This window comes from Vespula vulgaris, chromosome 16 (assembly GCF_905475345.1).
Source record: "Vespula vulgaris chromosome 16, iyVesVulg1.1, whole genome shotgun sequence".
Classification (NCBI taxonomy): Eukaryota; Metazoa; Arthropoda; class Insecta; order Hymenoptera; family Vespidae; genus Vespula; species Vespula vulgaris.
The window spans coordinates 4,721,346-4,734,794 of NC_066601.1; the positions used below are offsets into that span (position 1 = coordinate 4,721,346).

The 13,449-nt window shown below is 43.0% G+C and overlaps 1 protein-coding gene across 21 annotated transcripts in view; it reads right to left on the reverse strand.

The window, feature by feature from the left end:
• Window positions 1–13,449, reverse strand: part of LOC127069732 (gamma-aminobutyric acid receptor subunit beta) — a 62,688-nt gene that overhangs the window by 25,973 nt on the left and 23,266 nt on the right. For 13 of the 21 annotated variants that reach the window (XR_007783689.1, XR_007783688.1, XR_007783690.1 and 10 more), the window contains exons 3-4: window positions 13,327–13,424; window positions 7,617–7,684 (exon numbers count right to left, since the gene is read on the reverse strand). Coding sequence is in view for 17 of the 21 variants with exons in the window: in XM_051007126.1 (XP_050863083.1) it covers window positions 7,617–7,684; window positions 13,327–13,424 (166 nt within the window). In the remaining 4 variants the exon portion in view is untranslated. The other 8 variants (XM_051007136.1, XM_051007132.1, XM_051007128.1 and 5 more) reach the window with 3 other exon arrangements.

Sequence of the window (13,449 nt, forward strand, 5' to 3'; positions counted from 1 at the left end):
ATGCACGATCAAGGAGGAAGCGGAGATCGTAAAGGGGCATTATACTTCGCGGCCATTGTTCGCGTTCAGGATGATTCTCGATATCGAGAAAGGTTTGGAAGAGCGAGAAAGCGGAAGACGATGCTTAAGAGAATCCTCGTCCCTTCTCCCTTCGTTGTTGCTATTGGATACGACGGTGCTCGGAGAGAAAGAGCGAACGAGGTAGGACGAGGAAAGGGAAAGAGGGCTTGGAATTTTTCGATGGGACGATCTTGTATGCTGTGGACCTTACGTAGATTCACGGAATAGAAGAGAGAGTGAGAGAGAGAGAGAGAGAGAGAGAAGAAGGGTACGATATAGGGACGGAGAGAGCGAGAGGATACGATAAATGTAGGTATATATATACATAGGAGAACGTATCGGAGGGTCGCCAGCGGGTGTAAAAAATCGCGAGTCACGTCCCAGGTGACAGTGTCGACTTGATTTGGTTTCCGCACAGGGCTCAACACCTGGGGTCCAGCCTCGTACATTCAGTACCAAACTCGTACTCCCTGGATCACATTTTCTTCTGATACGCTTAAATACGAGGCTAGCCTTCGATAAACGCACACCGCTCAAGCGTAAACTTTGAGTATCTCGGAGTTTTGTCGAACTCAAACTTTGTCATTTGAAACTTTCGAAAAGTCTTCCGTTTGGCTCGATCTCTCTTTCTCTCGTTTTCTCCTTCTTCCGTTTTCTTTCTCGAACAAGTGGTTCTCTTTTCTTAGACGCATACGTACGTAGGTACGATCGCTCGATGGTAAGATAATCGATACCAGCGATCTTTAATTAGCCTCCCGTCGAGCAATAACCGTACACTCCGTTAGGTCGAACCTTGTACTCCGATACATACTCGAGCTTACGCGTGTACGTATCCTTGTTTTCTTTTTTCCTTTTGTTTTTGTTTTTGTTTTTGTTTTTCTACGCGTCTTCGATCGAAGTAGAAAAGATACGAGCCGCGGCGGATCCAGTTCAGTGCTTGTTTGAATCTGAGTGTAGACACCGGAACGATTACCTTCGAATTTCTACTGCAGGAGTTATTAATAACACGTAGTATAGAACGCCGTAATCGTTTACACGCTATAACGATGTATCATCCTTAGAGAATAACTTTTGCCATCGGGAACGAGTACGTATATATTGTATAATAAATATTACGAATATATATATATATATATATATATATATATATATATATAATATCATGTATACGTATACACACACGTACGCGCATATACATACACGCGTCGGTAAGCGGATGTGTACAGATATGTATATAATTATCTCTTTATTTATTTATATACTCGTTTATACGTGTGTGAATATCGTACGTGACGATAGATACGCGTGGCGCGCACGTATGTACGTATATACACGTACGTACGCGATGATATCGTTGTATATACGTGCGCGATTTAATTACACGCGTATATATGCGTGCTGTAACGTATGTGCGGCCTGCGGTGCTCGATAATTCGATATTACAAGACTATCACCGTATAAAACTTCAAATTATCTCTTATTTTTATAGGACCGTTCTTTCTTTCTAATTTTTTTCTTTGTTTTCTTTCTTTTTGTGTGTTTTCTTTTTTTTTTTTTAATTCCTTCCCTCTTGATCAAATTTCGTACGTAAACTCACGTCTCTGGCGAATTCAAAGTCGAAAAACAAAGAGGACGGAGAAGGAACAAACAGAAGCATCATTCCGTAAGGTTCAACGAGTTATCATGGCCGCTGAATCGAGCACCGCGGGTGGGGCCATGCAACAAGAACATCGCAAATCGAATCAAACGAGTCAACCATAAACCATAAACGAAGTGGACAAGAATATATCTTGCGAAGACTGTGGAACGTAGCAAGGTTCCCTTGTAACAGTTCAGCCAACCAAACAGCTGTGACGAGCTATAAAAACGTAGGTTAGTAGGCGATTCGTGTGTGTATAATGCGAATGTATGTAAATGGAGACCTGCTGGTGGTTGTTTCTTGGGTTTGTAAGTATTTTCGTGTGTGTATATGTGTATCTTTCTCTCTCTCTCTCTCCCTCTCCCCTTCGCTCTCTCTTCCTCCCTCTCTCTTTCTCTCTCTCTCTCTCTCTCTCTCTCTCCTATCTCTCTTTCTCGCGCATATATCTCTATCTCGTATATCTGTACTCGTGCCGACGTATTTAAAGTGTAACTCGGTGTATACGCGTGTATATGTTTCACGCTTAAACGCGTACATATTAAACACCCCTCGTTCGTAACGCTCACATGCCTCGACCAAACCCTTTTTGTCTACGGCTACGCGAAATCTATCCGGCCTCTACCATTTTTACAACTTTTTATTCTTCGAATCGACGAAAATCGTTGCGCGAATCATTTATTTTTTCTTCATCGCAACGAAACTGTTGTAGCTATTTATATTTCGAATGATCGTCGCGAGATAGCTAGCGAAATCGTGAGTAATAAATAGCGTAATCATATCTACGTTCCTTTTCTCTATTATTCTCTCACTCTCTCTCTTTCTCTCTCTTTCTCTTTTTCTTGCTCGCTCACTCTTTCGAGAAAACATTTATACGTACCGTATCGAAGGAGAGAAAGAGAGAGAGAGAGAGAGAGGGACTAATAAACGAGTAACGCGATGATCGGAAAACCGATTCGGGCAACGAAGCGAAAATTCATCCACGGTCGACGCGATCGATTCTACGCGATCTAACGAAGGCCTTCCACCGTCGCTTTTACCGACGTTGAACTTTAATAACCCTTTAACGAGCGAATCTACGGAGGGAGCATAAACCGACACCCTTGAAAAGTACCATCCCCCTCTCCCTTGATCTCGATTTTTCCCAGAAAAAGAAAGAACGATATTGGCCCCTCCTAACTTAGAACATACTTCCCGTTTTCGGGCCTCGATTAGCGAAGGTGTAATTGCTTTTCGTGCGGTCACGAGAGAGAGAGAGAGAGAGAGAGAAAGAGAGAGGGAGAGAGAGAGAAAGAGAGAGAGAGAGAGAGAAGGGGAGAGAGGGGGGAGGGGTGACCTTGTGTGTGCACACAAACTTATCGAGAGCACGACCTTCGAGTAGTTTAAAGAGAGAAAGATAGTGTAACGAAATCGCAAAAAAATCAATGTTTTCTCGCGCGTGACGTGTTCGTGTACGTGTGTGTAGGTGTTCCTTTTTTATGTAGTGTAGAGACTCGCGGAAGGATAGGATCGTAGAGAAATGATCGTTTTTCGGATGAAAGTCGGATGACGGTATTAATAGATAAAATGGGAGAGGAACGACGGCGATATCTCGAAGATGGTTGGATCGATAAGGGTTGGTTGGGATTCACCGAAGAAAAAAAGAAAAGAAAAAACGAACGAATGGACCGACGAATGTGAGTTTGTATGAGTTTGAATGCAAACTGTACCATCAACACTTCGGACACGGAGCTGATGCTGAGGACATACATGGTGACTCCGACCTCCACGGGCGGACCTGCAATCAACAAAACCATCCGGCCTTGGTCGCTCTGATTATCCGCTAAGATCTCTTTAGTAACTGTGAATAATGTTAAATGCATCCTGATCTGATTTCTCGTTTAGGCTTGCCTTTCATTCTTAAGTTATCTCGTTTTTCTTTTTCCCTTTCTCTTTTATTATCGTTTTTTCTATTTTTTTTTTTTTTTTTTTTTCCATAAACTTCCGTGCGTCCGCTTAAGCACACATATAGATTATAGTGCGTAGCACGATTATATCGTTGTGGATGATATATGGGGAAACTTCGTCTCCGACCATTCGAAGCGTCGATCGCGTTCATCGGCTGAACGAACGAACGAAACGATATAAGAGAACGATGAGAAACGCGAAATGATATCAACGATCGAGACGAGCGTCGGAGACGAAGCGTGAACGCGTTAGTCGAAGAAAGCTCGCACCCTGCACGAAACCAAATCAACAGGACTCGTCGGTCACGTTGCTTTCCGAGCTAAAAGAATAATTTGTATCGTATTTGATTTCTTTTCTACGAACGTACGCGACGCACATACATATGTATGCGTGCATATGTATATGTACATATAGTATATACACTTTATATTACACATTCGCAGTCACGCAGTAAGGTGACTTTTATCTTACGACTAGATACGGTCTCCCGAATTTTTGTTCGCTTTCTTTCGTTTTTTCCGTTTTTTTTTTTTCATTTCTACGTTTGTACCACTTTTCTTTTGTACATTTTTGTTTTCTTGTCTTTTTTTTGATCTTTCTTTAGTTTCGATTGTTTTTTCTTTTTTGCTTATCTACCCGCAGCCTCGACGCTGCGATACAAATTGTTATTTACTTCCAATTAGCGAATCGTGATTAATTAATTAGCGTATCTATGTATACGTGTCCGAGGGGGAAAGGGGGGACAACTGGTATCGTGATAGCAAATTTTGAATCGATCTCGTTCTTCGATTACCTTCCACTGTTTTTTTTTCCCACTTATCGATCGCCGCCTCGTCTCGTGAATTTTATTCTCAATTTCGTTGCCTCGAGAAATGAATAGAAATCGTATCGTTTCTTTTTATTCATTTTAATTACAATATCAATTGCTGTCATTGTCACTGCGATCGTCGTTTCCGGGCGATCATGTTCGAGAGCCAAAGAACAAAAGGTAGATTCGCGAGTGTTACGCGGGGAGCAAGCGGAAGAAGGACGTCCTTCTCTCAAATCATTTGTTAGATCAGAGGGAGGGAAGAAGACGTCCTGCGGAGAGAGACACGTTCATAGCACGAGAGTTTCGAGTTTGTGTGTGTCGAAGACGTACGTGTGGAAAAACGTGCGATGTCCAGACAGAGAAGGGCGTAGGTAAAAAATGGGGGGGGGGGGGCGGCGCGGGGTGGGCTCGGGGTCCGGACGGATAGAACAAATAGAACGATAATCATAAGAAAGTAAGAATGTAACAGTAATGGTAATGTCTTTATAATTGATGATAGTGATGACATAATAATAATAATATAATATAATATATCGTAGGTGATGGCAGGCGGGCAGCCCATCTCAGCAACCGCGGCATAGCAGCTAGCGTCTAAGAACGGACTAACGGGACGGTCGTGCGTGTGTGTGTGTTTGTGTGTGTGTTTTGTGTGTATGTGTGTGTGGAGTGTCTGCGCTGTGTGTCTGCGATTGCGTTTTATTTCGTTCACTCCGTATTTGTTAGAAAATCGTGCGCAATACCGTTTTGCCCATCTTGGACGTCTGTTCTACTTCATTATTTTTTGCTTCGAAAGATGGCAAAAAAATCTCAATCTTTACGGTCGAATATTTACGGTCAAAACGATAGTCCGCTCTTTTTGATCGTGTGTGCAAAGTCGTGTTTGTGTTTATGTATTGCGTCGTGCCGAGGTGAGGATGCCGTGTAATTTTTGGCGTGTTTAGTCTGTGAGTATATTAACTCGCACACGCGCACGTAAAAGGAGTACGTCGTTTAGACGATAAGTAGCTGAAATTAGCGCGATATATGAAGTGAGTAAAAAAGTTTTAGTCGGACTTGCGGCCTCATCGTGGTAGATTAAAAGTAGAAGCTTTACGTAAATCGTGTTCTTTAGTCGAAATAAACGCGAGCACGACACTTTTGCATCGTTGGAGGATTCAAGCCCGTTAAAGAAGAAAATATTTAAGATCCAAGAAAGCTTCTTTCTCTCTCGGGGGATTTGATATTTTCAATATTTTCGAGCCACCTCCTGCGGTCAAACCTTCCTTACACCTACGTGCTTCCCAGCGATAAATCTCGAAAGGTATGTGACACGCCGCCATTACGTGCATCAGATATTCTAATTAGTTCGGAGTATTCTCGTTATCCACGATTTTTCTGCAAACGATTAGCTTAACCCCAATCTCGCTATAACAAAGTCCACGATATATCTGATTTACCTCTAGTCGTTTTTTCTTTTTTCTTTCCCTTTTCTATGCTCCTTTTTCTTCCATTTACGTATTTTCTTTTTCTTTTTTTTTTCTTTCCCCAACGTTAACATCGAATAATTTTGTGGACGGCCATTAGTGTAATTGTAGATGTAACGACGAAAAGAAGGCAATTTATATCTATATCGTGTTCGTATCAAAAGTTGGCGCGATAAGAAGAAGAGCGAGATGCTTCGCCATCGCTCCGGAAAATTTCATCGATGTTAAGAGGTAAACGGTCTTAATATTTGATGCTTTTCCGTTGGATTTCAGTTGGCCAACTTTCAGGCTCGTTTATTCAAAACTTTCTTCCCGCGAGTTCTACTCTCCCCGCACAGCTTGGAACATCTCTTTGGAAGATTCGTGGTATCGACACGAGTTCACAGGGCGTCGAGTTTGGCCCCGTTCGAAACCGTACAAGTGAAACATAAAAAGAAATTGCGATTATCGAACGCGAGTTAACGACAAATAGTTTGATTTTGTTCCACGATCTGTGCCACATCGTTCTTTGAACGTACTTGGTTGCAACTTGTACGATTAATATTTAAAAATAATTATCTTCGAAACAAAGATTTCTACAGGAAATATTTCATTTCGCGATTTCCACTTATTTTCTCAAAAAGAATCAACAGCTATTCGATTGTACCACGATTATCGGGCAATCTTGTACAGAAAGGTAGAAGCATAGAAACGAGATTGAAGGAACCAGAGCGAGCGAGCGAGCGAGCGAGAGAGAGAGAGAGAGAGAGAGAGAGAGAGAGAGAGAGAGAAAGAGAGAGAGGAAGGAAGACTGTCTAGTAGTAAGGACGTAATCGTGTTAGACGATCGACGTTCGCGCAGCAAGAGAAGTGTATCGCTGGAAGAGACAACGACAGCATCCAACAAAGGTCCTTCGTTGCAACGAAAAGCAGATCAAAGGAGCACATAGCTCGAGGAAATGCGACTCTGTTCGCGGCAACCGAACTAATTTCATCCTCGAATTCGAAGAGCTTTGTCGATTGTCGCACGACGCTTCGCTGGTCCGAGTCGAGTCAACGAGCTTTTCGACGGCCTCAGGATCAACCCCGAGGGCGAGTCTGTTTCTTCCTTCCTTTCTTCCTTCCCACGTCCTTTCGTAGGAGGTGTGGGGTGAGAGGAACGAGATTAAAATCAAGTGGAAGCGACGCATCTGCTGCGGGACACGCGAAGTGCTCGTGCATCTAATTAATTCTATCGTTTCTGTCTTTCTCTTTCTCTTGTTTTTTTTTGCTCATAAGTTACAACGAGAAACGAATTTCGATCTCGCGAATCTTTCGCGTTCAACGAGAAACGAGAACGTTGATAAACTTCCCGACGAATCTCATTTTTTACCGTCTTAAAAATCGACCGTACTCTTGTGCGCGCGTGCGAGTGACGCTTCTTCGTAAGATATTTTTTTTCTTTCTTTTTTCTTTCGATGCAACGGTGCTTGCATCGACCATCTCCCGTCCATCGGTGTGTTTGTACGTGTACGTGATTGGAGTGTGTGTTTGTGATATCGAAGGTTAAAAAACACGGGCACTAATGTGTGATTGCACGGGCAAGAGACAGTATCAAGGGGGTTAGGGCTCAGGGGGGGGGGGGGTGGTGTTTGGCGAAGGTGGATATCGTCGAAACGATTCGGAAATGATATACAAATCAATTGAATTCAGCGATTTATGACTAAGACCTAGGGTAGTACCATTTTCACTTCGGATAGCGAGCTGATACTCAAGACGTACATGGTGACGCCCACCTCGACGGGAGGACCTGAAATCGAAGCCGTCAATGGGCCGTTAGCGGTCTGTTTTACATACACTGGTGCTGTGATTCTATATTTTGGATATGTATATATATGTATATATATATTTTTCTTTTTCTTATTACTTTTTTATCTTACACATAGATATATTTTCTATTCTGCTTATTTTGAAATTGTTTAGGAATTTATACAAGAAAAAAAGAACACTTTTGAATGCACTTATCCGAACGCTACGTATTCGTTGATATACTCTGTTTCTGTTGTCTTATTCTTTTAATTGTCGTCTAAAGTTATCTCGTTTTCTCTTTTCAGTTTCGTTCATAAAAAATTGGCAAACCGTGAACGTGGGATGGCACGGGATTTCATTAATGGCGTGTGCTTTCGTGTCTCTGTGTGTATTCGTTTCTTTCGCTACGTCGGATGGTATCGCTGAAAGTGGTAATTGCTCATGGATTAGATCGTCGACCGATGCGAGAGAAAGATACATATGTATATAGGTATGTATACGTATATGATTTCTCGCGCGACAAGTGCGCGTACGCTCGAACTCGGCGCTTATCTCTTCTTAGAAAGCGGACTCTGCGAGAGCTGTCGCTCCATTACTATTTTCTCTCAACCGTGTTATCGCTGAGACTCGTGTTCGTCGATAGGCAACGAAGGCTTACGGTTAACGCCGCGAAGTGCGATTAAAACACGGCCACGCGATTACCGGCCTTCGATCGGTCTTTTTTTTATCCTCCTGTTCTCATTTCTTTTTTTTTTTCTTTCTTTTCGTACGAGCCCACTCGGTAATACCAGCTAGCTCGCACAAGCTGGCCGTAGCTTAGCTCGAAAGTAGAAGGGCGATTAGGCGCTCGAATCGGTCAGCCAAAAGCCCGACTTGATTTTTCATTCGTTCCCATGCCGGAACGATGTCGTCTCTCCACCAGCCCGTCCGCCGTAAGACTTTGATCGATACCGGAGCATTTTCGGTGCTGAAACGTCGACGAAGCGGTCGACGGAGCGTCGATTCGATCGCAAATCCTCACCTTGCATCGGACCCGCATCTCTTTTTTTCCCCTCTTTACGGACGATCGAGCGATTGAAAAGAACTCTTTCGTCTCGTTCGAGCGTGCGATGATTGGCCGAGAATTTAAATGCCTTCTACCTTCCTTTCTCCCTTTTTTCTCTCTCGATTTTATACTTTTCGCTTCGTCGTAGGATTCGAACGTGTCTATCTTGGTTTTCAGAAAGAAGAATTTGCGGGAATATTATGTGGCGATCGTGGTATTAAAAGATTAAAGATTTTTATCGAGGATGGCAACAAAAAAAGCAGAATTATACGATTCTCAGATGGCGATTCGATATTGAAACGTCGAAGTCGTCTTTTCGACAAAAGGGACGTCGCTGAATCAAATTTTCTTTCGTCGTTTCGACTTTCTCTCTCTCCCTCTCTCTCTCTCTAGAGGAATAACCTTCTATCCAGTTAGGATTATAATTTTCCAGTCCACCTGTTTTCTCGTTCTTTCATTTTTAACGAACCTAGGGACTTGGAACGTCACACTGTCCAGCAAGGTTACAGATGGTAAGGCAGAACAGGAGAGAGACGTAGGATGCAGCCAGTAGGATTCAGCGAATGGGGTGGCATTTTCGCGAGAGTTGACTCGTAAACAATGGCCCTGCCAACGGCATCGGTCGGTACTCGACCGATATATATCTTCATTTCCATTTCTAGGATGTTTTTAAAGCCCTATTCCCGAAGAACGTCCCGTACGGGCTGCATAAATCACGATGACACGTCCATAGCCAGCTACCGTCCGCGAATCTCGTGAGAAACGTTAATTGAAACGTAGCTAGTATCGTTTTCTCCTTCGTAATGACAAAGAGAAAGAGATAAAGAAAGAAAAAGTGGAAACGAAAACGAGGAGTGAACGAGTCAACGTCGGGCGACCTGCCAAAAACGTTCGCCGTGTTCAAAAGTGGACATTTTTTCTTTCTTTTTCTTTTTTTTCCCTTTTTTTTTCTTTTTTTTTCGGACTCCGCGAACACCTTTGACTACACCTGTTCGCGACGAGTCATCATCCTTCTCCGGGCTTCGCTTCTGTCGAACGAACAACGGAAAATCATTGTTAACGATCCTTCTTTCATTCTTTTCTTTACGACCTGATAATATACCGAGATGAAAAAGTTTCTTTGAATATTTTAAGGCGCGGATAAGCTTCGGGTTCTTTTCTTCCTCCTTTTTTTTCTCTTTTTCTCGCGGTATACATTAAAAGATACGAGCGAGCCTGGATTTATGATACACTCCGTTTCTTTATTTAAACGCGCAAGAAGTTTCCCATTTTATAAAGACTAACGGCGATTATCGCGATAATTTACTTTTCAGGACATAATAAAACCGCACGATTTCGTGGCAAGTTTTACAAGATTCGAGGAAAAGATAGGCGTAGACCCGTTAATTAGTAAAAGTAACGCGGTTTAAATTTCGTTCTCTTTCGTTTTCGTGAGAAAGTAAAAAGAAGTCTACGGTAATATGGAGAACGTCGGGCGTCTATCTCGTATCAGTTCTTCCCGGCACGTATTTCATCATTTTATACGGAGAGCTTGACCGGTCGAAGAAGATCGGAACGAAGCGAGATAGTTCGAGCGAAGCGCAAACTTACGAAACTCTTTCTGTTTATCCGACGGATGTGGAATACCATCACGGCTTTTGCCGTAACACGGTGAATGAACGGTCCAACGATCTAAATTTTTAATATCGGAACATCGAATTCCATGAATCCGATACGAACCCGGTATGAATCCTTCTCCTGTAGGAGGAGTGCCTCGCCGGGAATATCGACGATTCGACGTAGCTTTTCACGCGGAGAGGATCGATGTAAATAAATATTTAGCCAGGAGTTTACGCGTTTATCGCAAGGATCATTTTCTTCGATTCGCATTATCGAGAGAGAATCCGACTAACAGCGGGTTAACGCATAATCAATTTGGACGGCGAGGCGAATAGAAAATAAAGCGAAGAGATCGAAGGGAGACGTTAGAATTTGTGTCGGGCTACGGGCCAGAAGCGTGAACCAGGAGGAAGAAGCTCGAAGCCGAATCTGGAAACGTCCCAGAGCACGATTGGCCACGACGACCGCCGAAAAGAACGCGCTCGGCATCGAAATCGTAATCGTAGATGAGAAACGCCGCGTTGGGGGAGTGGAAGAGATGCCCGTTAACGGTAACCACTGGCAACCCGAGGAGCGTCCCAGCATCGATCCGAGTTTTATCGAAGCACGCTCTCTACCCCTATCTCTCCCTGTTTTACTCTTTGCCCCGCCCTGCGAGTTCGCGTTCACAAAATTTGACTTTACCGCGGGAATTTGCTCGTTCCTACGACTTCGACTCCTCGACTTTCGAACTACCCATCGAAGCTCTCGATAGGAGAACGATTTCAAAAGAAACTCGTGGTAAGAGCAAAGAGAAAGATTCATTAAAATTTCTCCTTCAATCCCCTAATACCGAGTTACAGTCGCTTAGAGATTACCGTCGTTTCAATTTACTTCGATTTACTACTTTGCTATTTGCGATTGCAAACTTTGCCAAATCTTTAATCATATTTGTTGATTTATCAGACAGGATCCTTGAAATGTTTCAGAACTCTGTTACCGATTTATCTCGAGTATTAACGATTGAGGTAAAATGATGCAAAGGGACGCTGCTACGAAGAAGCTCTTCCTCGTCTTTCGATTAATTCTTAAACTCGTGAAAAGTTCTAAGTCGTAAGTCAAAAGAAGAGAGAGAGAGAGAGAGAGAGAGAGAGAGAGAGAGAGAGAGAGAGAGAGAAGAAAAAATCATATTGTTTTCTTCTCGGACGCTTGAGTGCAAAAGAAAGATGCTCCTCTTCTTTTTCTTCCACCCCTCCCCTCCCGTGGAACGACCCTGTCAAGGTACAGTCTTGATTTCTTCTCCTTTCTTACCCTACGCGATCTCCCTTTACTGCCACTTCGAAGAACTCGCTCGAGAGACGAAAGCGAGCAATATCCAGTGAAGTTTTCGCGTTTAAGAGATTACGCGTTCCCCGTTGACTCGAGAAAATGTCGTTTTATCGCGTGAGCCGTGATCCCGTCCGTACGTACAATCGTCGTCAGTTGGAAATTAAATGAGACAATTTATTTAATCGATTCTTGAAAATACAATCGAAAAATCGTTGTGCACTCTCCGCTAAACGTAAAAGAAAAAGTTGATCCGAAAAAAATCTCATTCGAGAAATTATTGCAATTCGTTATCTCGAGAGATATATCAGTCTTATTTCGAACGAAGCACTTACATAGATAACGTTCGCGACTCGATTATTCATCGAATTCCCTTTACGCTTCGTTTAGCTCGTAACGAGAGATAATTTCATGCGATATATTATCAGTCAATGAGATCATCCGTTTTTATTCGATTCACGAGAGAGCCAATATTGCTCGAGTTTCGATCTTTCGAGATCCATTTTCTCTTTTTTCTTCGTTGCTCGTAAAAACCGCACACGCGGGATGAGGCCCGCAGAGAAACTAGCAAATTACTCTCTTTTCGTTTGCAGGCCGAGTACGACACGCGAGTTTCTATTCCGACGTTCGTCCCGCTACCACTGTCGAGGTTTTTTTTTATCGAACCAAGTATACGCCCACGAGCTTGCTCTCTATTGTTCCGAATATTCTTTTCTGTATCGTTCATGACGAAAGAGTAAGCGGCGTCAAAAATATTTCCCGGGGCATTCTTTCTCGTTTCTCTATTCTCTCTCTCTCTCTCTCTCTCTCTCTCTCTCTCTCTCTGCCTTCGCCCCTGTCTCTCTCGCTCACTCATTTACCCTTTTACTCCCCTTTGCTCGTGCCTATATCTATATTTAATCCAATTCCTCCCTTCCACGTTTACATTTTTATCGATATTTATACGAACGATTATTTTTAGGTTCTGCTTTCAGTTCCGATAGGTACGTACGTACAAATTTATTCCACGTTTGCTGCCCTTATTCTTTTTTCTTTCTCCATTCGAGTTCACTTATCGCGAAATCGAATCTCAGCGATCTTTTCCCTCGAGTTCGAGCGCACAGACGAAACACATTTAGCGAGTTTTTAGCGATCGAAATACGCGCGGTAACGTCTCGGATAGCTTGTAATATTTATCGAAAAATCTTTAGGGGTATCTCTCTATTGTATTAAACGATCTTATCGTGTTGCACATGTCACGGCAATGTCTTCGGATCTCTCACTCGTTGGGTCATCGAGACTTTAAGAAAAGCATAGTCGGCGCAACGACTTTAAAAACGATATCGCGAAGAAGCGAAAAAGCGTGACACGAATCGCAAGCGTGGAACGCCAAATCAATCAGAGAGAAGGAGAGAGAGAGAGAGAGAGAGAGAGAGAGAGAGACGGGGAGGTACGAGGAAGAATTTAAAAATATCAAAACCGACGAGCGAGAGGATACTCTTTCTCTCTTCTTTTCTCTCTCTCTCTCTCTCTCTCTCTCTCTCCTTCTCATTTTCTATTTCAAATTTCATCGGTGTCGACGTTAACTTTGCGATCGCAACGATATTGCGATTCTTGCCACGCCTCGGTGATCCAAAGTGTCGATAATGATTTTGATCTCGAATTATCGATTCTTTTGTTTTAAACAGGAGAGACAATCGATCGTCCTTACTCACCTCCGTAGTTCGGCCTTACTCTTTTATCGTAACTGACGGAAAAGGAGTCCAGTATCGCTGAGATGTTGACGTCCCCCAGCATACTACCGCCGCCGGTTCTGCAAAAATATGAAAATAAAAAAG